The sequence below is a fragment of the Peromyscus eremicus genome, unplaced genomic scaffold, assembly GCF_949786415.1.
Source record: "Peromyscus eremicus unplaced genomic scaffold, PerEre_H2_v1 PerEre#2#chrX_unloc_1, whole genome shotgun sequence".
Classification (NCBI taxonomy): Eukaryota; Metazoa; Chordata; class Mammalia; order Rodentia; family Cricetidae; genus Peromyscus; species Peromyscus eremicus.
Window position 1 is genome coordinate 4,044,800 of NW_026734288.1, and position 27,694 is coordinate 4,072,493.

The 27,694-nt window shown below is 36.5% G+C and overlaps 1 protein-coding gene across 1 annotated transcript; it reads right to left on the reverse strand.

Annotated features, from left to right (window-relative positions):
- Positions 1-475: 475 nt before the first annotated feature.
- LOC131900928 (zinc finger protein 431-like) lies at positions 476-17,028 on the reverse strand (the record flags this gene model as incomplete). The annotated part of the gene is made up of 4 exons (XM_059252243.1): positions 17,002-17,028; positions 2,147-2,273; positions 1,885-1,945; positions 476-677 (listed from the first exon to the last, which is right to left on the reverse strand). Coding segments are annotated over exons 1-4 (417 nt in total), but the record flags the coding sequence as incomplete, so codon positions are not given.
- Between the last annotated feature and the right edge of the window lie 10,666 nt (positions 17,029-27,694).

The following is a 27,694-nucleotide window of genomic DNA, read 5'->3' on the forward strand; positions in this document are numbered from 1 at the left end:
TATGCCTTTGAAGATCACTCTGTCGAGCAAAGGCTTTATCACACTGATTACATTTATACGGTTTCTCTCCAGTATGTGTTCTTTCATGCTGTTGAAGAGCACTGTGTTGAGCAAAGGCTTTACCACACTGATTACATTTATAGGGTTTCTCTCCTGTATGTGTTCTTTTGTGTACTTGAAGATTACATGGCTGTGTAAAGGCTTTACCACACTGATTACATTCATAGGGTTTCTCTCCCGTATGTGTTCTTTTATGTACTTGAAGATGACTGGAATGTACAAAAGCTTTACCACATTGTTTACATTCAAAGGATTTCTCTCCAGTATGTGTTCTTTTATGTACTTGAAGATGACTAGAATATACAAAAGCTTTACCACATTGTTTACATTTATAGGGTTTCTCTCTAGTATGTGTTCTTGCATGCAAATAAAGAGCACTGTGTTGAGCAAAGGCTTTACCACACTGATTACATTTATAGGGTTTCTCTCCTGTATGTATTCTTTTGTGTACTTGAAGATTATATGGCTGTGTAAAGGCTTTACCACATTGATTACATTCATAGGGTTTCTCTCCAGTATGTGTTCTTTTATGTACTTGAAGATGAGTGGGGTGTGCAAAGGCTTTACCATAATGATTATATTCATAGGGTTTCTCTCCAGTATGTGTTTTTTCATGCCTTTGAGGATGACTATGATATTCAAAGGATTTACCATACTCAATATATTCATATGATTTCTCTGTAGTATGACTTCTTTCATGCCTGCAAGAATAATTGAAACATTTAAAAGCTTTACTTCATTCATTACATTGTTGAGTATTTATATCTTCATGAATTAATTTTACAATTTGGTCTAAGTATAAAGAGAACTGAGATCTTAAGGTTGTAACATGTTGTTTAGAGTCTTGTTGTTTCCCTGCATTAAGGATGACTTTGCATATTTGAATATGCCTTGATGGTAAGAGCCTTTATTACCTGGCTAATATTTGTGGCATCATTGTTCTCTGTGGTTTTTAACATGTTTGAAGAGAACTGGGAGAATTTGGACATTTATGCCCCTTGTTCCATTGATAAAGTTACCTATATTGTGAGTCATGCTACATTTTCAATGTGAACCAGGACAAACAGAAGCATTTACAGAGTCCTAGAACTCTTTGGGCCTTTCTGATGGTATATTCTCAATGAAGCTGGAAAACCAATTGTTTGTAAACTTGAATCACATTCAACAAGTTTACTCAACATTGGATTACTACATGTCTTGTAGGTGTTCTGAGATTGAGAGATGTACATTGCTTCTTCCATGTCCTTATGTTTTTATGGCTGGTATTCAAAGTGACATATAATATAACTATTAAAGAAAGAATAACACCAAGAATATTTCCACATTTCATTTACAGTTGGACTTTCTGTTCCTCATCAACATGTGGTATAGGGAATAATGTTTCTCTACAACAACCACCACTTTACTCTTGACTCTAACTACCTATTTAACTAAAATTAGCAAAGACAGAACCACTATATGAGTAACTATACTATGGACTATTTGCTTATTACAAGGTTGTGTATATATTCTTATCACATATTCAATGAGTATATCTTTTGTAATATGAAATACTTTGAAACTAAATGGATTGCCATTTGTACAGCATAGTTTTGATGATGCTATTATTCAAATGGTGATTTGTCATAGGCATTTTTGTCTTCCTTCTTAAAAGAATCACTTGCAAACACAATTCACTTACCTGCCATGTGTCTTTATGAGCATTTAGTGATCATCAATGCATTTTAAGCTGTAATTATTTACACTGTTTCATTTAATTAAAACATCCATATAAATTATGTATATCCAGAGGCCCATTTCTATGAGCCTTTACAAGAAAATTACCTTCCATGTTTTTGAGAACTTTGACAATGTTCTTCAACTTCAAGATTTTCCCAGTTGTAGCCTAAAACATAGGACAAGAAAATATATGAAATACGACAGGATACTGAAAATTTTACATTACTACCTTCAGAGATCCTTATAACCAAATCTGATTTATTCACCTTGTTTTTCCTCATTCTCAAACAGAGTTGCAGAAGAGCATCAATAACTAAGAAACTGTTGTCCCTTTATTTAAAATGTGGAGGTAAATTTATAGTATTACCTATAGCTGTGAGGTTCATATAGGTCTCCAGCATCACATCTTTGTAGAGATTCTTCTGTGAAGGATCCATCAATGCCCATTCTTCCTGAGTGATGTCGACATGCACCTCATTATAGGTCACTGCATTCTAAAATATGTCATACATAAATATGCCAACCATATGTATAAAACAAAAAGAATGATACAACATTGTAAATGTGTGCTTCTTTGAGAATATAGCCACATAATTCTGCTTATAGCTACACAAATTCTATAACTCAGACATTACAATGAAATCAAATTACTTCACAAATAAACTGAATAGGAGGTTGACCTCTATTATTTCTGAATGCTCTGAAAAGGATACCACCTTGCAAGAGAAATGCCTATTAACAGAGATAGAGAGACAAGCAAACACTTCAACAGTACTGAGCACCCATCAGAGAAATTATATAAACAATTATTAACTACAGAGAAGATTTGTAAGCTGAGTATGTTGACTCACCCCTTTAATCCCAGAACTAAGAAGATAGAAACAGGTATATGTGCTTCTGAGGTGAAAGTTAGCCTAGTCTATGCTAACTGCATCTGCACTGAATCTTCCATTCAAACAAACAAAAAAGATACGATGAACTCAGAGATTTTTTTTACTGAAGATCCTACAAAGAGTTTGGCATTCACTCCAGTTCTCTATTCATTTTCTAGAACTCTGAATTGCTCCAGTTTAAACTGTACATTAATAATTCCTACTTAAAGGAACTGTGCATTTAAACAGTTACAAATAGAAAGAAGATAACATTAGAAATAGCAATGATGATCATAAATAATCAACACAGGGAATGAGAGATGGCTCATAAGTAAAAGATTTCTTACTGGTCTTGTATACAGACAGGCTCAATTGTCAAAGCTTATATGGGGAAATCAAACAACTGTTCATTATTCGAAGATTGTTGGTTCTTAGACCCTCATTGGACTACTGTGAGGACAGGTCGGTGTACATGTGGTGCACATCCATGTATATAGGCAAAAGAATCATATTCATTAAAAAAATCAAAACAAACACAAAAAAGCAAGAAGAATGTCACACAATTGTAATCCAATGACTCAGAAGTCCCAGACACTACATCTAGAAAGAGAATAGTATCTTCTGCTGAATTGCAAAATTGAAACTGGGGGGTAAAGCTCAGCAAAACAACAAATGCTTGACATGTACAAAAACATATACTCTAGGACGATCACCCAATAATATATATTTAAAAACCTGAAATGTTGAACAACCTTTAATCTCAGCATGTGGGAGCAAGAGTCAGGTGAATCTCTGAGTTGGAGGCCAACTTGGTTTACAGAGCTACTTTTAGGAGACTCAGGGCTACTCAGTCAAAGCTTTTCTTCAGAAACAAAAATAGGAACAACAAAATTTAAAAAAAATTCAGGCTAGCAAAGTGGCTTAGCATTGAATACCAATTCCATCAATTGTATTTTATGTGATTTGATAATACTATCTATACTGGTGGTGAAGTCATGGCAGCACAGGAAGGAAGCTGGCTCATTCATTTCAACCACAACATAGTAGAAACATAGGAAAGGAAATGGGTCGAGGCTATAGAAGCACATATCACCAGTCCCAATGAGATATTTTATCATGAGAGGTTCCACAAGTACCCCAAAGAAAGTCATCAAGGAGAGACACATGTGCAAATACCTCATCCATCTGTGAGCTTTTTATTCAATTAACTAGATTCTCACCCAGGTCACTATAGGCTCAAGTGTCTTCCATAAAGAAAATGCATTTAGTCACTTCAATGATTCTCACAGTCTGCAACAACCCCTTTACTGTTGAAATGTCCAAAGTTTCTGTTGACACTCAAGACAAATTCTTTACTCTGGCATATTATAAAATCAGAAAACAATTTAAATATTTCCAACATATGAAAGGCACAGAAAATCCATTACCATCCCAAAGGAAAGGAACTAAAACACAGTGAGGAAAGATTGGACCAAAGGAAGACTGAAACCCAGCAGGGCAACCATTGAATATGGTAGCTAGCTCTGTTTTAGAGACATGAGGCTTCATTTTCAAAGGGCTTAGATGGCTCTCTCTCTCCACAACTTCTCATACATCTTTCTCTATGGTTACCTCCATTCCCTATATGTAGCTAGCTCTCTAGTAAGATATTTCATAGCTTAATTATCTCAACATCTTATGGTCTCAAACTACTACTCAGGCTTCATCCTCATAGTGTCATATAATGAACTCAGACAGTCCTCTCATTGGAGCACTTACCATATCAAACACAGATTCCTACAACAGAGCTGAACTGAAAATGCAGACTAACAATGTATAATCTTAAATTTTATATCATTCTTGTCTCCAGAACAAGTTCAACATCAATGATTCCCTCAAATTTGGTTTCTAAGTTGTGATGGCCTCTGCCATGCTTGGACCAGAGTTGCAGCAGGCTTTGAATAAAGTTTCTTCCTCGGAATGGCAATCACTTTACCTAATCCCTCCATTAACTGAGGGCATATAGGAATGGATTCTCACCTTTGGGACACTTTGCTAGGCTTCTGATGTAGAATAAGAGCCTTCTTTTTAATGGTGATAATCTCCCTGAACATTCCAGACTCTGTTCAGCATTTGACTACCTTCTGCAAATTCATAGTGCTCTTTTTCTCTACAATCAATAGTCTTTTCATTTATTTATGTCCACTTCTTGATTTTTATAATGTTGTACTGAATGAGCCATAAGTAATAGCTATCCAAGAAAGTTAATATTCCATCTAAGAAATAAGCCCCATTATTTTTTTAAAGATTTATTTTTTTATTATGTAAGCAGTGTTCTTTCTGCAAGTTTGCCATATGCCAGAAAGGGGCATCAGATCTCATTATAGATGGTTATGATTAACCATGTGGTTGCTGGGAAATGAACTCAGGACCTCTGGAAGAGCAGACAGTGCTCTTAACCTATGAGCCATCTCTCCAGCCCCCATTATTTTTTTTAATTCTTCCTTACTCAATCAATTTCTTGAGGGCATGGGAAAATAAGAAAAGTTAGGGTCCAAAATATCACATAAATGACCTCTATTTTAATTCCCACTGAAATCCTTTGACCTCTACCTACATTGTTTGCAATACTTTCAACAGTATTTTATTCTAAGTACTACAAGAATAACCAATTGAGCTCATAATGCAGCTTTCTATGTCCTTTGCCATCTAAATTTTGATATGTTCAACATTCCCCCAAAAGTCACCAGTCCCACCACCTTTGAACAACAGAATCACTTTGGGTTTACCACATTCTGTTATAACTTGCTTTTTTCTTGCTCTGAATCAATTCTCTACACAAAAGTACCTTAGGTGACAAATGTGCTTATTTGGCTCATTCTGGCAGATCACAATCCATCATTGTCAGTGTTTAGGATAGATATTCAATCCAGCAACTGAAGGCAAAAACCATGAGGTATTGTTGTTTCCAGGCTTTCTCTCTAACATAGTCATTGTCTTTTATGTGAAGCTTGCTGTCTTATCTAGTGCAGGTCAACTTACTTAGGGATATTGCACACTCAGTGGAAGGGATATCACCTCTCCATCATCAATCAACAAAATCTGTCAAAAACTTAGCAACTAGCTACTCTGATGGGTCACATCTTCAACAGATGTTCCCAAAGGTGACTGTGAGCTCAGAAATGTTGACATTTGAAAGTAACTAGTAAATAGAGACAATAATATATGAGACTTTACAAACCAAACCCAATGATTCCTCTACATCAAAAACCTAAAGAGAAAAAAAATAATGATGATAACAAATAGTAATACAGATACACCAAGAAATGAAGAAATACAAGATCAAGAAGAAAAAAACTAAAATAGTTTCTCCACAGAAAGTCTTCAAATCAAAACCTAATGAACTCCTAACATAATATAGCAATTTTCCATAAAATAAAAATAATTTAAGTTCCATCATTTGCCAGAGAAACAACATAACTATTTCATAACTAATAAAAACTCACACTATACAGATGGTACCACTGATAAAAGGGGACAAAATGACAGAAAAAGACAGACCTTCAAACATAACATTGTCCCTTGAAAAAGAATTATAAGTTTCTAATGAAAATCAAAATAGAAGAAATCACTGACTACTCCTCACCCTGTGCACTCCAGTTCTCTCCTTCTCAAATAATAGAAAATGGGTTAGGTGAGGAGACTGTTCTACCAAAATTGGAATCACTTACTTGAATCCTGTTATTTCTACATTATGGAAAATAGTTTTGGCTACTAATACAATTTCATTCTCCTTTGATAAAAAAGGATGTCTGTTAGAAAACTTAGAAATAGTTTTGTTTCCTGCGATTGAAGATTAGATGTAAACCTGTATCAGAGTGAGGAAATGAATTATTTTTTAAATAAATGAAAGACAATAATTTTTTAAAGATATTGTATGATTTTATTATAGACTTAAAGCAACTCAATTTCTCTAATTGCTTTGTAAGTCATAAGAGCTTTTGAAAACAAGACTAGACCCATTGTATGTGTATATTTGTATGTATGTGAAAGAATATTTTCCATGTGTGTTTAGGTGACAGAACAAATAGCATGTCAGATCCCCTGGATCTGGAATAGCAGTTGATTATAAGCCTCCAAACTTGGGTGCTCACATCTGAACTCCCCCAAAAAGAATACTTGCTAACTGGCATTTGCAGCCCAAATACTACTTTTTTTTCCAATAAACTAAATGTCTTTCAAAGATTAGCCACAACAGAAGCCTAAATAAGTAAATAAATGATCCCTGGGAACCTAATGAATCAGTATTAAGATGTTGGTTATGGGACCAGGAAGACTATGCACAGACCTTCCCCAATGTCAGGGTTCCAATACTCAAGGGTTGCCATGAGGGCTGAAACAGAACTCCAGCTGCAGCTTCTCCTCTCCCTTTTCATGTCTCTTGTGGATTCCAAAGACCATTCCCACCTACCCTTCCCTACTCACCTCATATCTGAGTCCCATCACCCAACTGGGGCAGACACCCTCTGGTCACTTACTCATATTCTGGAAGACCAGTTAGGATGTCTGCAGATCTACCACATTGTCTCTTACCCCACAGCTGATGTAAAAAGTTGCTCCTATCAGTGGAGTAGAACATCAGAGGCAGCTTACTCTCTTCGCTCTCCATGCCTCCAGTGCCTCGGAAGATCATCTCCCCTGCATTCCTCTTTTCCCAGTCCCTAACACAACTAACATTCTCCCTTGAACACACCAGCCAAGAAGGCCAGGAAAAAGGCAACACTCATTCAACATACACTCTGAAACTCCAGAGAACAAATACAACTGCAGAACAAAACCCCCATCCAACAAAGATGATGTTATAAACCAGCACCTAGACCTATTATCACCCTAAACCCAGATGCCTAGCAGAGGAACGTAATAAAAGACAGGGCACTATGTCACCACCAGAAACCAGGTGTCCTACCACAGCAGGCCCTAAATACTCAAAAATAATTGAAATGCAAGGGAAAAAAAACTTGAAACCAAATATATAGTGATGATGGAGCCCCTTACAAGATGAATAAATACTTCACATAAATTCATGAAATTACAAACAAACAAACAATGGGAGGAAATCAATAAACTCCTCTAAGAAAGCTAGGAAAATGCAAACAATTGGAGTAAAACAATAAACCTCTTAAATAAAGCCAAGAAAAAACAAACAGATTGTTAAAGGAAACAAATACAACTGTTTAAGACCTGAAAATGGAAATAAAAAAAAAAAAACAGAAACTGAGGGAATTCCAGAAATGAAATACTTAGGATTACAAAGAAGAATTACAGAGGCAAAGCTCACCAATAGAATAGAGAAATGTTAAATGTTAACCTCAGAACAAAACTACTTTTCCTTCTGAGCAGGCTGGATTAGCAGAAGGTCACCGCTGTTTCCATGCAAGACCAGCTGGAGTTCATTTGAACAAACACTGGCTAGTTTTCTGGCTCAGGGCCATGACATCATTGTAAATAATTGCATTCTTCCCTTTTTATATTTTTTTTAAATTTTTATACAGTGCTTTGTCTGTATGTGTCTGTGTGCTGTGCCTACCGAGGCCAGAAGAAAGCCTGGGACTAGAGTTATAACAAATGGTTAGCTACCATGTGGGTTCTGGGAATGGAACCTGGGTCCTCTATAAAAACACCCATGTGCTCTTAATTGCTTAGCTGTCAATCTAGCTCTTTTTTATTTAAAATTTATTTTCATAATTTTTTAAGTAAGAGATATTACATCATTTTCCTCTTTTATCTCTTCATTCCATCCCTTCTCAAATCCTTTCCAAATTCTCCCTTTTTAAGTGTGGGTGATTAAGTATGCTGAAATACATTAATACAATCTGCTGCATCCATATTAGTTGGTTTTATGTATATGGATAATGGGCTGACCATGTTGTATTGGCTAAAGAATTAGGGAGCCCATTTTTTGTCTGAGGTTAATTCTCTCAGGAGAACTCGATTTTTAATCAGCATCTGGTATCTGACCCTGACAGGAAACATAATCAATAACAGAAAACTTAGGTTGGAAAATACCTTACCAGTTAAGAGCACTGAAGATTCTTTCAGTGCTTCCAGCTTCCATTTCCAGTACATACAGAGACTCACTAATTTTCTAACTCCAGTGTCAGGAGTCCTGACACCATCTCCTCACTTCCCTGTCCACCATAAGAAGAGGAGACTTTGACCATAAAAATTATTTTTCAAGCTGTGAGTGGTAGTGCATTCTTTTACTGCCAGCAAACTGGGCACAAAGGCAGAAAGATCATTGTGAGTTTTAAAGCCTGTGCCACAGTCTACACACACACACACACACACACACACACACACACACACACACACACACAGAGAGAGAGAGAGAGAGAGAGAGAGAGAGAAAACTGAATTACATACAAGAAAAGGAGCTTTGGAGAATTAGAACAACACAATACCTCTTAAAGTCATTTGAAGTGTCTGTCACTGGTGACCATAGAATCATTTTCAAAAATAAATATGGTCAAGCATGAGAGCACTTCCCATTATTTTCAGTCACTGGGAGAAACTGAACATTTGACTGTGGGCCACCCCTTTACCATATGACCTGAACTGCCCAGTGTCAGCTGGAGGTTATCCAACCCACCAAGTCATAAAGTGGGACATACACAGCTGTATTCTGTGAATATGTGTTGCTTCCATTGGTTAATAAAGAAGCTGCTATGGCCTATGACAAGGCAGACCAGAATAAAGTGGGTAATGCAAGAGAGATAGAACAAGAAAAAAGGTGGAGTCAGAGGAGATGCTGTGACCCATAAAAGCTGTGGTAGTGGTGCACACTTGTCATCTCAGCACTTCTTGAAACATGGAAGAAGGATCATAAGTTCAAGAATTCAAAGGAGTTCAAGGTCAGTCTGGGCTACCTGAGAGCCTGTTGCAAAAAAAAAAAAAAAAAAAAAAAACCTCAACTAAATACACAATAGCAATAAAGTCTAACAGAGACAAGATCAAACAGATTTCCTATAACAGGGGCAAAAACTGAGGGGATGTAGCAAAGGCTTAGCAAGTAAAACCATTGATGACATTTATTGGGGACCTGGGGTTGATTTCTAGCATAGACATGGAAGCTCATATTCATCTTTTATTCCAGTTGTAGGGAATCTTACATCCACTTCTGGCTTTGATAGGTACCAGAAATACAAGTGGTACACAGACATACATGTAGGCAAAGTACAAACATGGGAAACCTTAAATTACAACTACTATCTTCTAGAAAACCCCAAACTGGTCCTAAAAGCCACACTGGATAAACAGGTTTATCTCTGTGACAAAGCAAGGCACTGAGTTCCCCTACAAGGAACATAAACTGTTCTCAGTGGCCTAGAAGAACATACTCTGGCAGTGTGGGAAAACTTTACTCCTTAATTTGTATTTGTCTGGATCCTTCTGGGACATTGTTTCTGTTATAGAAAAGTAATAATAGCATCTCTTAAATATACATAATGTCTCCATACTACCATAGCACTGAAAATGTGTCCTGAATTTAAGTAATCTGAACTCAAAAATCCTAACTAACTTCCGACTGAAGAATAAAAAAAATCTAGCCCAATGATTATCTACTTGTAAGCAAGAGCTACATTTGTTAGCTGATTTCAAATTTGCTGCAATACACAATCATTTAATTAGACATTTATGAGGGGAGAAAGTAACTGGAATATAAATGATAGTTTATTGGACACACACCTGTAATCCCAGTTCTTAGAAGGTAGTAGGATTACCCCAAGAATGAGACTAGCATGATCTGTATTGATGAATTCCAGGAAAGTTACCCAACAAAACTAGCTCAGATATATTGATTAATTCATTATTTATATTTTAAAAACAAGCTAAATATAATTTAGCTACAATTTTTTTAGGCTTTGTCACAAAATGAAAGACAATTCCTTACACAGTCTCAATATTATCCACAAGAAAAACATGAGTCTTTGTTCAAAGACAAGATATATGAAACAAAAAGCCTTAAAAACTGAGAAATGAAGTCATCTAATAGCAAAATTTTCTACTATAAGAAACGTAGAGGAAGTAAAATCTCATACAAAAGATTTACTAAGCAAAGAGCTTTGTCTATTTACTGAGATCATACCAAAAAAATGTTCAAACATCACACAAGTATTTCTAAGGAAGAAAGCAGCTCAGTGGTAGAGCAATGCCTAGCATGAGCCCTGCCTGGGTTTCACTCCAAGATGAAATTGTCTGGAATAATAAGTCGAAGATATGCAAAAGATCATAATTCTAAGAGCAAATAAGATTTTTAAAAGAAAAGCTGGGTAATAATCATGATTTAGAACTAATTTGTGAAGACATGGACCGCAAAGGACAAACAACAAACAGAAATCAAGCAGATGTGAATGTAAAACAAAATTATTCTTTAACTCTGAACCGAAACCTGTGCAGTATGAAAAAAGGAGCAACATTGTCACAGTTTACATGTTTAAATCATAAGCTGGGCAGTGACTTGTGTGGGGCTAACTGCTACAAGAAAAGGCCATCCTCTCATGAGTATGGAATTAAAAGCCACCTCAGCCAACTAAAGAACAGGTCACAAAATAAGTATGTCTGGCCCAAAATTTTTACCCCCCTTGATTTATTCTGCTTTTTCAAAGTACAACCTACATTGATATTTATTGGACATATAAAGACTATCTCAGCCAGATGTGGCAGCATAGACTTTAATCTCAGGACTCTGGAGTTCAAGGCAAGCAGATCTCTGAGCTTGAAGCCAGCCTGCTCTGCTCAGAAATGCCAGAACTATCAAGGAAACATATTGAGACTCTTTCAAAGAACCTAAATGAAGGCCAGACATGCTGGTATAAGCTTTTATTCACAGCACTTGTGAGTCAGAGGCAGGAGGATCTGTGTTTAAGTCCAAGGCCAGCCTGGTCTATATGAAAATTCCAAAACAGCTAGGGCTACAGAAACAGAATGTGTCAGAAATGAAACCAAATCTGAACAAAGTCTATTTTTATTAGATCAAAATATAAAATACTTTATTACTTAAGCTTCAAAAGTCTTTAAAATTTCAGTGTCTCCGAGAGTAACAGCCATTTTTTTAGGATTGATTTATTTTTAACATTTAAAAGTATTTTTCATCTTACATACCAACCACAGTTCCCTGTTCCTCCTCTCAACCTGCTCACCCCACCTTCACCCACCCCATCCCATCCACTCCTCAGAGAGGGCAAGGTCTCTAATGCAGATTTGACAATGTCTGGAATATCAAGCTGAATCAGGACCAAGCCCCCTCCCTCTCTTTGACTGGACTCCAAAAGCTCAATCCATTGCTTAGCTATGGATCTCTGCATCTGCTTCCATCATATACAGTTACTGCCTTATATGGTACTGATAAAGATTCAAAATCATTCTTCTAAACCACTAATATTAAATGCAAAATTACTTTATGCAACTTCTCCTCATAGTAGCCAAAGTATTCAAAGTATCACACTTGACAAATATTTATGTTATGGCTACCAGGAATGACTACTTTTATAAGGTAAGTCCTTGTCAGAACATGCTGTTATGTCATACAAATAAAAAATAATAAACCAAAGAAAAACATCCAGTTCTGTGCAAATTTATTCAACACATATCTGAATTGTTCTTTAAATACTAACACTGTTTTAAAATTTTCTTTGTGGGTGTATGTGTGTATATTTGTCTGTGTATGTCTCTTTGTGTGAAGTGTGTGTATTTGTGCACGTGCTTGTGTATATGTGTTTGTGTGGTGTGTATGGTTTATGTGATCTTTGTCTCTGTTTATATTTGTGTGTCTTTATGTTTGTGCACGTATTTGTGTGTATGTGTGTTTTTGTGTTTGTATGTATAGTTCATATTTGAGTGTGTTTATTTTTGTGTGGTGTGCATGTTTATATGGATATTGTACATTTATTTACGTATATGTGTGTATGTGTGTGAAAGAGAGGTGTGTGTAATGTGGGTATCTGTTTGATGTGTAGTGCACATACATGCTAGAACTCATATACAGTGGCCCATGAACAACTTTGAGGACTTGGTTCTCTCTATCATGAGTTCCCAGGAACAAGCTTATTGCACTTGTATAGCAATGTGCTTTGACTTATGAGTCATCTCAAGATCTCACTAATACATGTAAATAAACTTTATAAAATAATTGCTGGCACCTAAAGTCAGTGCAAATATACTGTCTTGTGTGATTGCTTTTTGAACAAACAAGAACTAACTCAGGTTTACTACTGAACCATCTTAGGTGAATTTCATGAATGGGAAGATTTTAGTGATTAATATTATTTTATCTAAAGCAATAGTCGCTACAATTACCCAAATTCCCTATAGCCACTGATCTATGAAGCTGTTAACACCAATTAGAAACATCTCTAGTGCTAAACATTAGATAGATAGCTTTGTCACAGAACAAAGTTGGCAACTCTAGATATACAAATTATAATACCATCCATTAGTATAGACAGGTGATGGGGAAGTCCTTAAACTTTAAAATATATAGAATACATGTACTAGAAAGTAATCACCTAGTGTGAAGATTCCTCATTACACTAACTTGAGAGTTTCTACTTCTCTGAAACTTTCTAGGGCTGTAAATTGCAAATACCAACATTAAATAATTCTTATTTAAAATTCTATTTTCTAGGATCCATCTCTTAAATTGTGTGAGTCAGAGTAAATCAGATGGTGTTGAGTAAGATGGAGTAAGCTTTTCTTACAAACCTGACAAGCAGTAAAACTTGGTTATCATTATCCTAAACTTGTTGAGTATTTGTTTTTAAATTCCCCATATTATTCCCTCATTGTGTGAATGGAACAATGGATGTGAACAAATGCCCTCAGTCTCTGTGGACTCTCTTATATAGCTCTATTGGCTGAACCACTGTCCTTTCTAACCCTACAAGAAACAGTAAACTCAGACCTTCTGATTTAACACTAAACTTTTATTAATAGAATCACATGATATATTACCCCAGCAATCAGAAGCTGGGAGGAAAGATGTCATGAATAACTGGCCTCCCTGGGCTGGAAAACAAAACAACAAAATAATTCTATTCAAGATGGGAAGGACAGACCTAACAATTTTAACTCCTTTGCAGTCAGAAAATCACATTTTAGGTTCCTTTTTTTTTTTTAATTTCAACTTTCTTCTTTGTTGGTGTGATTAAATTCTCTAACCAGAAGCAATTCAGATAATTAATAGGTTTGTTTGTTTTGTTTTTTGTTGTTGTTTTGTTTTGTTAATACCTCTAGGTCACATTTCCTCCTTGTGGCAGCTTAGGATAAAAATCAAGCTAATAAATGAAGGGAAAATGTAAGGAAGCATTGCTTCCTGGCTTTCTCTCTTGCTCTGTCACTGTCTCATCCTAAGCTAGCTCTCTTATCCAGCCCAGGCCCACTTTCTTAGAGATATTACCAACTCCGTGGAAGAGCCTTCCCACATCAATCAAAATCAACTCAATCTCGCTCAGATTTAGCAACCAGATATTTTGGTCTAGGTACACTCTCAACTGATGTACCCCCATATGACTCTAGGCAATGTTATGCTTACAGCTGAGGCTAATTAGAGGGAAAAAGACAATAATATATGAGGGGGTTTTAAAGATCCAAAGCCAATGTATTAATTATATTAATCACTTAAGCATCAAAAACAGAAACCTAAAGATAGCAACAACCAGAAACCACAAATATGCCTGGAAATGGGAAGAGATAAGCCTCTAAGATCAAGAAGAGAAAACTAAAACTGTATCTCCACAAAAAATTCACAAACCATCAAATAAACAATGAACTCATAACAAGAAATATTCAGAATACAAAATTATTGAAGGTCCATAATTTTCCAGAGGAACAACAATATAATTAAATGATAATAAAACTAACAACATCAATGGCACCACATTAAAAAAGGAATAGTAAAAAGAAACCTACAAATATATCATGGTCCCTTAAACAAGAATAAAAAAATTCTAATCAAAATCATTCTACAAGAAATCACTGACCAGCACACATTCTGTACAATAATTCTTTCTTTTGCCAATAATAGAAAGTGTGTTGTGTGAGGAGGGTGTGCAACCAAAATTGAAGAAATTCACTTCAAGGTTTTTGATATTTTAATTTTATAGAAAATCGTTTGACTTCTAAAAGGATCTCATTCTTTTATTATAAAGAAAAGGAAGTCTGTTAGGAACACTTAGACACCATTTGCCCCTATGACTGATGATTGCCTATAAGTCTGAATCAAAGAGAAGACATAAAAACTTTTTAAAACAAAATAAAAAACAGATTTTGAATGTATCAGTATACACCTAAAACAACTTGTTTTGCTCTAATTGCTTATAAGTTATAAGTATTTCGAAAACAAGGTTTTTTCCAATGTTTGCATATGTTTGTGCATGAGAAAGAATGTTTTCCATACATATACAGGATCTGGAATAGTAGATAATTATGAGCTTCTCAACTTGAGTGTTGGTATCAGAACTCAGGTCATTCTAAAAAGAATATGTGTTGAGCCAACTGCCAAAATCATAACATGTTTTATCCAGTAAACCCAAAGTCTTTCACATATAAACAACAACCTAAATAAATACAGAAGCAAATAAATGATCCTTGTGAACATGATGCATCAAGATGAAGTTTTTGCTTATGGTAAATTTACAGCATAAAATGAACACAGTCCAATAACAAAGTTCAACCATTTACAACAGGATAACTGGTTACAAAGCTACTTTCACAGTGAAAACACTCAAAGTGATAACTGGAATTATGAAAAAATTGTACACAGGTTGACATAATATGATTTCTATACTTACTACTAAGCTGCAGTGATCAAGAATGAGTGTAATATTTGTAAAAAAATGAAGAGGATAGAGAGAAAAGCAAAAAACAAAGGCAGAAAAATATAGTCAACAATAAATCAGAGACCAAAGGTAAATTAACCAGGAAAAATGTGATCTTGAACAATGTTACCCTGTGACCTATGATTCTATGTGTATAGAAAGTAAATAAGCGCAGACTTCACAACTACCACAAAATTAACTCAAAGTGACCCTTGAACAATTGATTTTAACCCTCAAGCTACTGATATTTCTTACAAAGGCAGAAGCTCCATGCTCTAGGCCACTCTTTGCAAAAGGAGGCTATCTCTTGCTATGGCTCTGATTTTTGTGATTTTGAGGCCATCCTGGACTACAAAGTGAGATTCAGGAAAGGCGCAAAGCTACACAGAGAAACCCTGTCTCAAAAAACCAAAAAAAAAAAAAGTTGAAACAGGTATGATGGCCATGTGCTCCAGAGTCTAGGGATTTGTGTTAGAGCACATGAAAGATTTCTCAAACCTTTAGCTCTGGGTGTATATCTAAAACCTGAAAAATAACAGTCCCATTAGGCATGGCCACATTTTACCTACATATATTTTGATTGAACTACTGTAAATATAGCAATTTGTTTTCATGACAAGGTCAGTCTTTTATCCAGATTCTTGATTGCCCTTTTCTGTGGACCCCAAGAAATGGCCAATCAGGACATTCATGGAACATCTAAAATTGATTACCTAATTTCACATAGCTATTCTCAAGTACTCTTGAAGTTGGAAGTCTGACAACCTCCAACCTGCCTCTGCCTTTCTGCACTGTGACTCCACCAGCTTCAAAGTTTATCAATAAACTCAATTCTTGCACAGGTCCCTCTTCATTTATAACTCTCCACTAAAAGCAAGAGAGATTATGGGTCGCTCATTAACTAGTTTGTTTTTTCTTCTTATTGACCAGTCAAGGCCCAGAATGGAAGGAATTGGAGGATCTTACATGTAAAAATTAAATGCAAAACACTAAACCTCTATATTTTAATAGAAGGTATTCTCTAAGTTTGGCATCCTGCTTTCCATGGGTTCACCGAAAGCATGTTGAAGTCCAAAGATTTTTTTTTTTTTGGTTTTGGAAAAAGGGTTTCTCTGTGTAGTTTTGGTGCCTGTCCTGAATTTCACTCTGTAGACCATGTAGACCAAAATCAAAGAGATTCACCTGGCCCTGCCTCCAAAATGCTGGGATTAAAGGCTTCTGCCACCACCACCTGGCTCATGCACCACCACCACCCAGCTTCAAAGATGTTTTTAAGCACAGCTCCCTACTTCCAGGTCTGTGAGCAGATACTGCCCATAGAGCAGTGATTCAGAGGCCTGCCCCTGGATCTAGGGAGTTTCAGGTACCACTGGGACCTCAGAGGACTGAGATTCTACAGGCAGGTTCCCACCCAGGTCCTGGGAGGGCAGACCACTGTGGATTCTACACCTCACCATCTGCTTCAACCTATCTGGAGACAGAAGCAACTCACTCACCTTGTCAGGGTTTCCTAGGTCAGCCATGCTCTTTGCTCAACTCTTTGCAGCAGGGCTCACAGCACAGCACACAAAGCCAATAGGACCAGCTCCCCTTGAAAGCCAAGTCTGAAACCTATGGCAGCAGGAAGAACCCTGCACCACTTTTGACTGGCATGTCACCTGGAGGACCTGATTGGCTAGTGAGACCTGAGTGACAAGAGCACATCCCATAGGGTTACAGTGTGCTTAAAAACAGAGCACAATGGTTCATGTCCCTACCTCCCACCCCAGACAAAGACTTTCTCTAGATCAGCAGAAATATGCATTTCAATAGCACTTGCCCCAAGCTGTAAAGCAGACCTCCTCTGTTCCTGCTCTACACAGGCACTTTGTCTTCCTCCTCCTGGACACAATGTGGATAGCTAGCTTGTCCAGCCCCCTATACTATGTGGGGTGGAGTAATTCTCTGCCACATAGGTAGAAGGGTGCCCAAAATATTAATAACTAAAAAGATATTTAGCCGGGCAGTGGTGGCACACTCCTTTAATCCCAGCACTTGGGAGGCAGCAGAGGCAGCTGGATCTCTGTGAGTTTCGAGGCCAGCCTGGTCTACAAAGTGAGTTCCAGGAAAGGCGCAGCTACACAGAGAAACCCTGTCTCGAAAAACAAAACAAACAAAAAAAAGTTATTTAAAGACACACAAAGAGAGTGTTATTTGTGTGACTTCACACTGACATCAGGTGAACAGAAGGTACTTTTTACCTGGTTGTCACAGGGACTGCAGACAAACAGCAAAGAAAAGCAGAAACAAGATCACAAACATGATAATAGGTCTTTCTCCCATCAGAAACCTGGATGATGGTTCCATTGCTTAAGGAGTTTTATTCCTGAAATTGAGAGCAAAATTTTGGCAAATTAAATAATTATAAAGAGTAATCTCCATGGAAAGTTTAATACTGAGAGAGTAATGGAGCCAGATAGAATGCATTTACGAGCACCATTGTTAGCTAGCACACCTTTCTCCATAGACAGGTGAAAAAAAAAGCCACAACTGTACTATTAAAGCTTCTCTACATGATCAGGACGCATAGAATGAATCTCTCCATTTATGTAGAAAGTGGATTTCATAGAATATCTTATAAGCATTCAAGGTGGGAAGAAAAAGGGAAAAATCAGTAGCCATCTTGAGAGACGGTTCCTCTCCCCCTCTTCCAAAGGTATTTGCTGACCAGCAGTTATAGAAGTTACCAGAAGTTGAACTTTTAAGGCTGGGACAATAAATCTAAGTATCCTGGACTTTACAAAACAAGATATAGGCAGTAATGGGTTCAATTGACCAGAAGTTGAACTCAGAGGAGAGTAGGACTGCAACAATAAATCTCAGTGTGTATATCTTGGGTTTAACAAAAGCAGAACATAGGTAGTAAAAAATTAGGTCTCTATAGACACCCTGAAACCTGCTAGACATCAGTAACCTCATGCTTATAGTTCAGCCAGTAACTTTAAAGAACTACCTTACCCCTAGCCTCATTGTCCAATACCAAGGTGCAAGTAAACCTTTCTTATATAAACCCCTTAAAGTGAGTGCTCTGGCTCACTGTGTCAGATGTAGGGTGTGGACCAAGCTTGCTTGTTTTGTTATTGAAAACCTCTGTGTGCTTTGATTGGATAATGGCTCTGTGGTGGTCTTGGTTGGAGGTCTTGTGACCTGAGCGCAACAGGAAGGAGATCATTTTAATTAGCCTTGCCTGCTGTCTGTCTCAGGGCTGTGACATCGTTGCAGAGAATTTCATTTTAAAGCTTTATTTTAATTTATATATATGGATGTTTGCCTCCAGGTGTCTGTGCAGAGTACTTGTAGAGGCCAGGAGAAATTTACAGGAGATGGTTAGGTCTAACCTGTTTCCTATGTAACAACACCTGGTGCTGCTTTTAACTGTTAAACTATCTCCCTAGGCCATTTTTTTTCATTTTTCTTCATTAAGAAATTTTCTACTCACTCCACCTACTATTCACAGACCCTCCTTCCTACCTCCTCCCACCCCAAGCCATCTTTCCCAAGCCACCCTGCGTCCCCACATTCCCCAAGTTGAGGTCTCCCATGGGGAATCAGCAGAGCCCAGCAAACTGAGCCTAGGACTGTCCCAGCCCCTTCCCATGGCACAAAGGCTGTGCAAGACGTCACACCACAGGCACCAGATTCTAGAAGCCTGCCTATAGACCAGGGACAGATCCTGATCCCCTTGCCTGGGTGACCCCAAACAGTTCAAGCAAAATAACCATCTTCCATATCCAGAGGGCCTAGTCAGGTCCCATGATGGCTCCACAGTCAACAGCCATAGTTCATGGGTTTCTACTAGTTTTGCCAGTCATCTCTGCACATCCTCCCATCATGATTTTGACTTCCCTTGTCTGCAGAATCCCTCCTCTCTCTCATCAATTGGATTCCCAGAGCTCAGCCTGGTGCCTGGCCGTGCATCTCTGTATCTGCCTCCATCAGTCACTGGATAAAGGCTGTATGATGACAGCTAGGTTATTTGCTAGGCTGGTCACCAGAGTAGACAAGTCTAGGAACCCTCTAGACCATTGCCAACAGACGAAGGTGGGGTCAACCTTTTGTATTCCTGAGAGCCTCCCCAGCACCCTGCCTCTTCCTATTCCCATGATGTCCTCACTTATCATGGTATCTTCCTCCCTGCCCTCCCACTCTGGCCCTGTTCCAGCTTGACCCTCCCATCTCCTCATGTTCTAATCCCCCACTCCTTGCCCTATACCACTCCCCCCCACCCAATCTACTATGTAGCTCTAATCCACTTCTCCTTTGCAGGGTCATCCATGTGTCCCTCCTAGAGTCTTTTCCTGTTAGCTAGCCTCTCTGGAGTTGTGTGTTGCAGTCTGGCCATCCCTTCCCTCACATTTAGTATCCACTTATGAGTGAGTAAATTCTACGTTTGTCCTTCTGAGTCTGGGATACCTCACTCAAGATGATATTTTCCAGATCCATCCATTTGCCTGCAAATTTCATGATATCATTGTTTTATAACATTGTGTATATGTGTCATATTTTCTTTATTTATTCTTCAGCTGGGGAGCATCTAGGTTGTTTCCAGGTTCTTGCTATTATGAATAATGGTGATATGAACATAGTTGAGCATGTGTCCTTGTGGTAAGATTGAGCATTCCTTGGGTATATGCCCAAGAGTGGTATAACTGGGTCTTGAGGAGACTTATTCCCAATTTTCTGAGAAACCACCATACTGATTTCCAGAGTGGCTGTACAAGTTTGCATTCTCACCAACAGTGGAGGAGTGTTCCCTTTGCTCCACATCCTCTCCAACATAAGGTAGCTCGTATATCTTAAATTAATTCAATTCTATTTTTCTATATTTTGCCACATGTTCCAGGGCTTACCAATCTGCTGGCATGTTGTTCCTTGGGGGGCATGCTGGCATCTCTCCAGACTCCATCTTTCTCTTTCCCATCTCCCACCTTATATTTCCTGCTTGACTCTAAGCTGACTTGCCAAAGGCCAAATCAGCTTATTCTTTAACCAATGGGAACAACACATATTCACAGTGCACAGGAAGACTTTCCCCAGCAAACTATATTTTAATTGGCCTTAATATCTGCTTAAAAAGAGAGAAACCACTCTTTGTATTGGAAGCCTATCTATCTATTCAGTGTCAATGAAATCATGGTTATTAGAGTAGTCTCTACTAATATCAATTTTCTGAACCACTACAGTTGCTAATAATCAAAAAACATTTGGGCTTATCCTTACATGTCAGTTTAGTCTACAAAATTTATCAAATAAATTTTTTATTGACAACATATGAAGTCCTCTACAGAAAACCACAGCCAATTAAATATGATAGTGGTGGATTCTAGGCACAATGGACATATCTATAAAACAACGACTGTACCCATGTCTTAGAGAATATTATAAAAGTTGTAAAAGAAATATTTATTTGCCAGATGCTCAGTGAATTTCCTGTGGATTGTATCTCTTTTATGTCAGATTTATATTCATTTAGTCTTAGAAACAGCTGCCTAAACATGATCTGAATAAATACAGCACCAATTGATGTGCAGAGAAGGGCAAGGAAAAGCCCATGACACTTCAACTTTACAAAAATACTATAAGAAAATAAGGATTGCTCAGAATAGAAAAAAGGAACTTCCTCCAAAAAACCTCACAGTGATTGCTTAACTAATGCATCAATTAAATTATGGAAAAAAGAATTTCGATGTAGAGTAGCAAAACAGGTTTTCTTGCTCATTTCAGATATTATCATTTGGTTAACATTACCAATTGTTTGGTTGGAATACAGAATTTCTGACAGAGACTCAAATGTTAAGTAGTTGAACATTTGTGCACTGTGTTCAGAAGTTCCACTGTTGGGAGGTTATAAGCAAAGGAAGGCCTTATCCAGAAGATGATACCTTTGTGATCTAATCAGAATTGTAGCATATGTCTCACTTAGACCATACAGTTTCAATGAGATGAGTAGCATTTTGTATATATGTTCTCACAATTACATGGGGCAAATAATAAGAGAAACATGGGGCAAAATCAGCCTTTCATCCATTTGCTGATATTTCATCTGCAATTTTCTTAGAGAAAATGAACTTAGCAGACCATCTTCAGTGACTTAATGTTGCTTGGTTGAATATTTCCTTACATTATGTAACTATATCAGCAGGTGTGAGATCACACATGGACATATGTACACATACACACACATAAGTAGAAACACTAATCTGAGGTTGACTCTATACAACCTATATTTAGCTTAATGCACTTGAACTTATAGATAGAAACACATAATGAATAGTAGGAGATTAGAAGCAGAGTTATGGGAAATATTGTGTATGTAGTAGTTTAATATTGAATAATGTCCTACAAATAATGCATTCACAATATAGCATATTTTTTTTTGTTAAATTCAATACCTCTGTTATACTACAATAGCCATTTAGAATAATTTTTTTCCACCAATCTACCCTGGTTATGGCCAGGTCTTAGAGAGGAGGAAAGGAGTAGGTATGGCTAGGTTGAGACAAGAATAATCACCCAGAGAATCTTGCAGCCTGGCTGACTCACAACCAGAGTGATTCTTTGTTTATATAGAATTCAGTAGGCAAGAATAGATTCATATTGGTCCAAAACATAGATCAAATCATGTTTTTGGACATGAGTTTAACTATTTTCTCTTGAACATCTGGGGTTAAAAGTTTTGTCAAAATTGCCGGGCAGTGGTGGCGCATGCCTTTAATCCCAGCACTCGGGAGGCAGAGCCAGGCAGATCTCTGTGAGTTCGAGGCCACCCTGGGCTACCAAGTGAGTTCCAGGAAAGGCGCAAAGCAAAACAGAGAAACCCTGTCTCGAAAAACCAAAAAATAAAAAAATAAAATAAAAAGTTTTGTCAAAATTGATGAAACATAACAAAACAATGTTACCTTTCACAAACATTTTTCCTGATGTTTAGTCATTATTGATAAACCATTATCTTTTACAATCAATTTTCCTCATCAACTCTATAACCCAGTTTATACAAATCTAGAGGCATATGACAGTCTGCTCTCAGGCTGGTAGCTTTTATGGCTTTAAGGACTCTAGACCAATATGAAATTTCCAAGCCTGGCTGGGAAAATTTCCATATTACCAGCAGTGTATTATTAACTCTTCATAGTCAGAGTGCCCAAGAAAATTCCCCCAGCCAAAGTTGCTGCAGTCATTATTCAATTTCTGGCATAAGCCAATAAACATTTTATATTTTTAAATATTCAAAATAAATATTTTGTATCCTTATAGAATTTTTTTTTATGTCTAATCCTGACTTCTTTCCTTCCTTGGTCATAGACAGTACAATGGCTCTTCATGAGCTAACTTTTCTAAGAAAAGGAGGTTGTGATACCTCATCCTTTTATCATTTTTTCACATCAGTCTTTGCCCACAAATATGAGTTTCTGTGTGGGACAGAATAACTTTTCATAATTTTTACTATATTGCTTCATGTGCCATGTAATTGCCTGAGTGTACAGTGCAAAGGGGCTTGCAATCTGATCTGTGGCCAACTCCTCAGCCCACCGAATCTTGTGGACCTTTATGTTTACTTTGGTTTGATTATGTTGTTCTTGAGTATGTTTTAAGAATGTTTTAAGAATATTGCATGTCCTCATAAAGAGATTTCTGGCTTCTATATATGTGTCACAATCTCCAAGGTATAAGTAGGACAGTGAACTAGGTAAAGCTCTCTCCCTAAAATTCAAAGGTATAATGTGCTCAGGACTTTACTGTGAAAGCTTAGAAGCAGAAATCTTAGGAGAAGGCATAAATCATGCATAAGAAATTTTCCAGCAATCCAATATACCCAAATTGTACAAACATTAGAAGTCCCAAAGTAAGCAACACATAGAGCTCAAAACCAAAAAATATCATGGCAGCCATTATAGTGCTCAGGTTTTCTAGATCTTCTTCAAACAGCTGTGAAGGCTTTCTGACTTTTGCCCTACCCATCTGATATGGCTGCATCAGTATTGTGCATGTTAGTTCAGTAAAAATTTTTTCAAGAAGTCTTTTCTAGTGAAATCAACCATTATGACTCAGGTATAAAAGATCTAAATAATTTTTTTCTAGGGGTAAAGTAATGGGGAATAGTTAAATAGTGTGGATAATTTTCTATCTTAGATGTACATTTCGTATTACATTAATGAACGTAATACACTATGTTTGTTAAAATAAATTTTCCTCAAGTTGAAAAATTCACATGTACATGAACAAAACTGTGAGATCGATCAGGCATTGAAGAAATAATTTCTGCTTTAAATAAGTTATCTTTCCAGTTTTGAAAACTAGTTTCAAGTTATTTGCTTATATGGGGACTAATATAGTATTTACTTCCATGTATTCTAAGAATAGGTAGAATTTGCAGACAGTTGTTATTGTTCATTTCTGTCTATAAAATTTTATTACAGAAATTCTAATCTCAGGCTCATTAGTCCTTAATAATTAGGTAATTTTCTTTCTTAATGAGAAATTATGAATATGATTCTTTGCAAATGCTCAAATAATTGCTTCTCCATTTAAATAGAGACAATTTCTCTATAGCTTTCCTGTCCAGTATGTCCCCAGTGATAGATCTAAGTGGCCTTGTGTGATAAGGAAGATAATACAGGGAGATATGACACTGGGACCCAAAGAAAAACTGGGATTAGGTGATCTGTGCTCTCTCAGGTGAAACAACAATACCTTAGAAGCTTTTTGTCAGTAATACCTACATTCAAATAGAGTTAAAGATTTACTGCATGGTGATAATAGAAAGGCAGGGTTAATATCTGAAGCCATGCACATACTCATGCTTCACTCCTCTCATTCCTTACAGTCTCTTTAGCCTTGAATTGTTTAGGCCTAAATATCTGAAAAAAATCAAATTATGGTGGAGAGTTTTTGCCCCAGCTATTATCATCCTCATGAGATCACAGGAGGATTTGTAGTGTTCCAAGCCTTATGTGATGAGGGAAAGTTTGTTTGCCTTTGTGTGTGTGTGTCTATATCTATGATCCTTGATTTAGTTCTGCTTATGTAAACAGCTCTAGTTCACTCACAAACCAACTGAGCTCTATTGTGAGCTCCATATATACTTCCAATGATTAAATCTGTTATACTTTTCCTAAAACAATTTGCTTTATATTTTCATGACATGTTTTTTGAACATTTTCTGTAATGCGGTAACTGGAATTAACTACACATCAGTGTAAAAATGAATACCCAACATCCCAAAGCATCAGAAATTGAACACAAGTTTTATTATATTTATTGATAACTGAGAAACATTGGGGACTAATTTAGGGTTCAAAACAATATATTATATTATATAAAATCTCAAATATTAGCCACACAAAAATATTTGTAAAAAAGTTACAGCAGTCTCAGATCGATATCCTGAACCATAAAATATACAGAAAATTATCTAGTGAATTTGACTTGATATAGTTATTCATAAAATGATCCTGGCATAAGACTTCACATTTTTAATTATTATGTTTTTTCTGTTGTCAAATTAATCCTATATCATTTTATAACATGATTATTATGTAATTCAGTTTGATACATTGCTATATATGTAGATTGTTTTCCAAATATTTTTGTGAACATAAATTTTATTTCTTGGTAAAATGTTTATAAAATCAGACCATGCATAGGGCTTTCTGATGTCACTCATCTGACATGTATTAAGGTTAGAACATTTGCTAAAGTTACCTTTCACTACTCACATTATAAAGAATGCTTTTATTGTATGAGTACTGGGGCAATAATTACCAATTGAGTTTGTTTCTTTCATGAATTTTCAGACATGCTCTAAATTTTGAACTTCCTGTAAAAAAAATTATTTTTAATTCTGTACATTTGTTAAGTTTCTTCCTGATAATTATGCTCTGTTAGGCAAGAATACCTGAGGACTCCATAACACTTGCCACATTCTTAATATTGTATAGGTTCCCTCTAGTATGGATTATGTGATAATCTTCAAGATTTAAGAACCCAGATAAGGTTTTCCCACATGCTTTATATTTGTAAGCTTTCTCTAATGTATGGTTTTAGTGAGTTTTTGCAGAAATTATCCATGAGAAAAAGACATAACACATAACACATTCATTACAATTTTAAGGATTCTGCATTCAATGGGCTGTTAAGGCCTTGAACACTTGAATCATGGGCAAAAGACCAGCCACAATCTGTATATTTGTAGCTTTTTTCTCCATTATGGATTCTTTGATAAACTTGAAGTGTTCAGTCCCTGGTAAAAGATTTGTCACATTCTTTTCATTTGTAAATTTTCTCTCCTTTGTGGATATTGTGATGTCTTTGTAGAATTGAGATCTGCCTAAAGGACTTTCCACATTCTTCACATTTGTAAGGTTTCTCTCCAGTATGTATTCTTTGATGAACATTTAGCGTTGCGCTCTGAGTAAAGGTTTTTTCACATACATTAAATTTGTAAGGTTTCTCTCCACTGTGTATTCTTTGATGAACTTTAATTTTTGAGCTTAAGTGAAGGATTTTCCACATACATGATATCTGTAAGGTTTCTCTCCAGTATGTATTCTTTGATGAACTTTTAGTGTTGTGCTCTGAGTAAAGGCCTTTCCACATACATTACATTTGTTAGGTTTTTCTCCAGTGTGAATTCTTTTATGAACCACCAGTGTTGAGGTATCAGTGAATGACTTTTCACAATCTGAACATTTGTAAGGTTTTTCTCCAGTGTGTATTCTTTGATGACCTTTAAGTTTTCCTCCTAAAATAAAGATTTTCTACATACATTACATTTGTAAGGTTTATCTCCAGTGTGGATATTCTGGTGAGCTTGAAAATTTGATGCATTTTTAAATGACTTGCCACATTCTTTACATCTGTAAGGTTTTTCTCCAGTGTGTATTCTTTTATGAACTTGAAGACCTGAGCTCTTTTAAAAGACTTGTCACAATCTGAACATTTGTAAGGTTTTTCTCCATTGTGTATTCTTTGATGAACTTTTAGTGTTGTACTGTGAGTAAAGGCTTTTCCACATACATTACATTTCTAAGGTTTTTTCTCCAGTGTGTATTCTTTGATGAACTTTAAGTGTTGAGCTACGAGTAAAGGCCTTTCCACATACCTTACATTTGTTAAGTTTCTCTCCAGTTTGTATTCTTTTATGAACTTGAAATGTTAAACTTCGAGTAAATGACTTATCACATATATTACACTTGTAATGTTTATCTCCACTGGGTATTCTCTGATGAACTTGGAAATTTGAGGCCATGTTAAATGACTTGCCACATTCTTTACATTTGTATAATTTCTCTCCTGTATGGATCCTCTGATGAATATGAAGTGTTGAACTCTGAGGAAAATACTTGCCACATGCTTCACATATAAAAAGTTTTTCTCAAGTATTGGTTCTCTGAGGAAGATGAAGAGAAAACCCACTAGCAAAGGACTTGCCATACTCAGTACATTTGAAAGCCTTCTCTTCAGTGTGAATTTTACAATGACCTCTATATTTTGGTGCATGTAAGAGGAACATGTCATGCTCTGCATATTTGTATGATTTTTTTGTCATATGGATTTTATAATGCTCCTTAAGTATTGATAATATAGAAAACAACTTTCCACACATTTTACATTTGTACAATTTTTCTCCAGTATGAACCACATTAATTCTAAGGAGGTCTGAACTTCCCCTGTAACTCCTCCCAAATTTCTTACATTTTTGTCCAACACTGAATCTTGGATTCCTCTCAAATTTTGAAGGGTCAGTGAAATACTGTCTACATGCTTTGGATTTTGGTTGTTTCCCTCTAGTGTGGCTTGAGTCATTTTGAATATTTGACAGGAAATGGCAGGATCTGAATGGAAATGACACAGAGTTACCTTTTTGAGGAGAAGCTGGAACTCCTTCATCTATTCTGTCAGGAATGTCAGTGATGGGTGCTGGATGAAGATCATTTCCATCAGCACATGATTCAGGGTCCTCATTGTCAGATCTACATGCCCAGAACTTCCTTATGAGTAATTCACCAAGGCTATTACATCCAAACTGTTCAGATATTTCTCTTTGGCAAGTATCCTGAGTATACTCTTTTGGAAACAACTCCTTAATGAAATAACAAAACAGAGCTAGAAGAAATAAAAGGCAATTATTATCTAACTGTAGAATTAGAC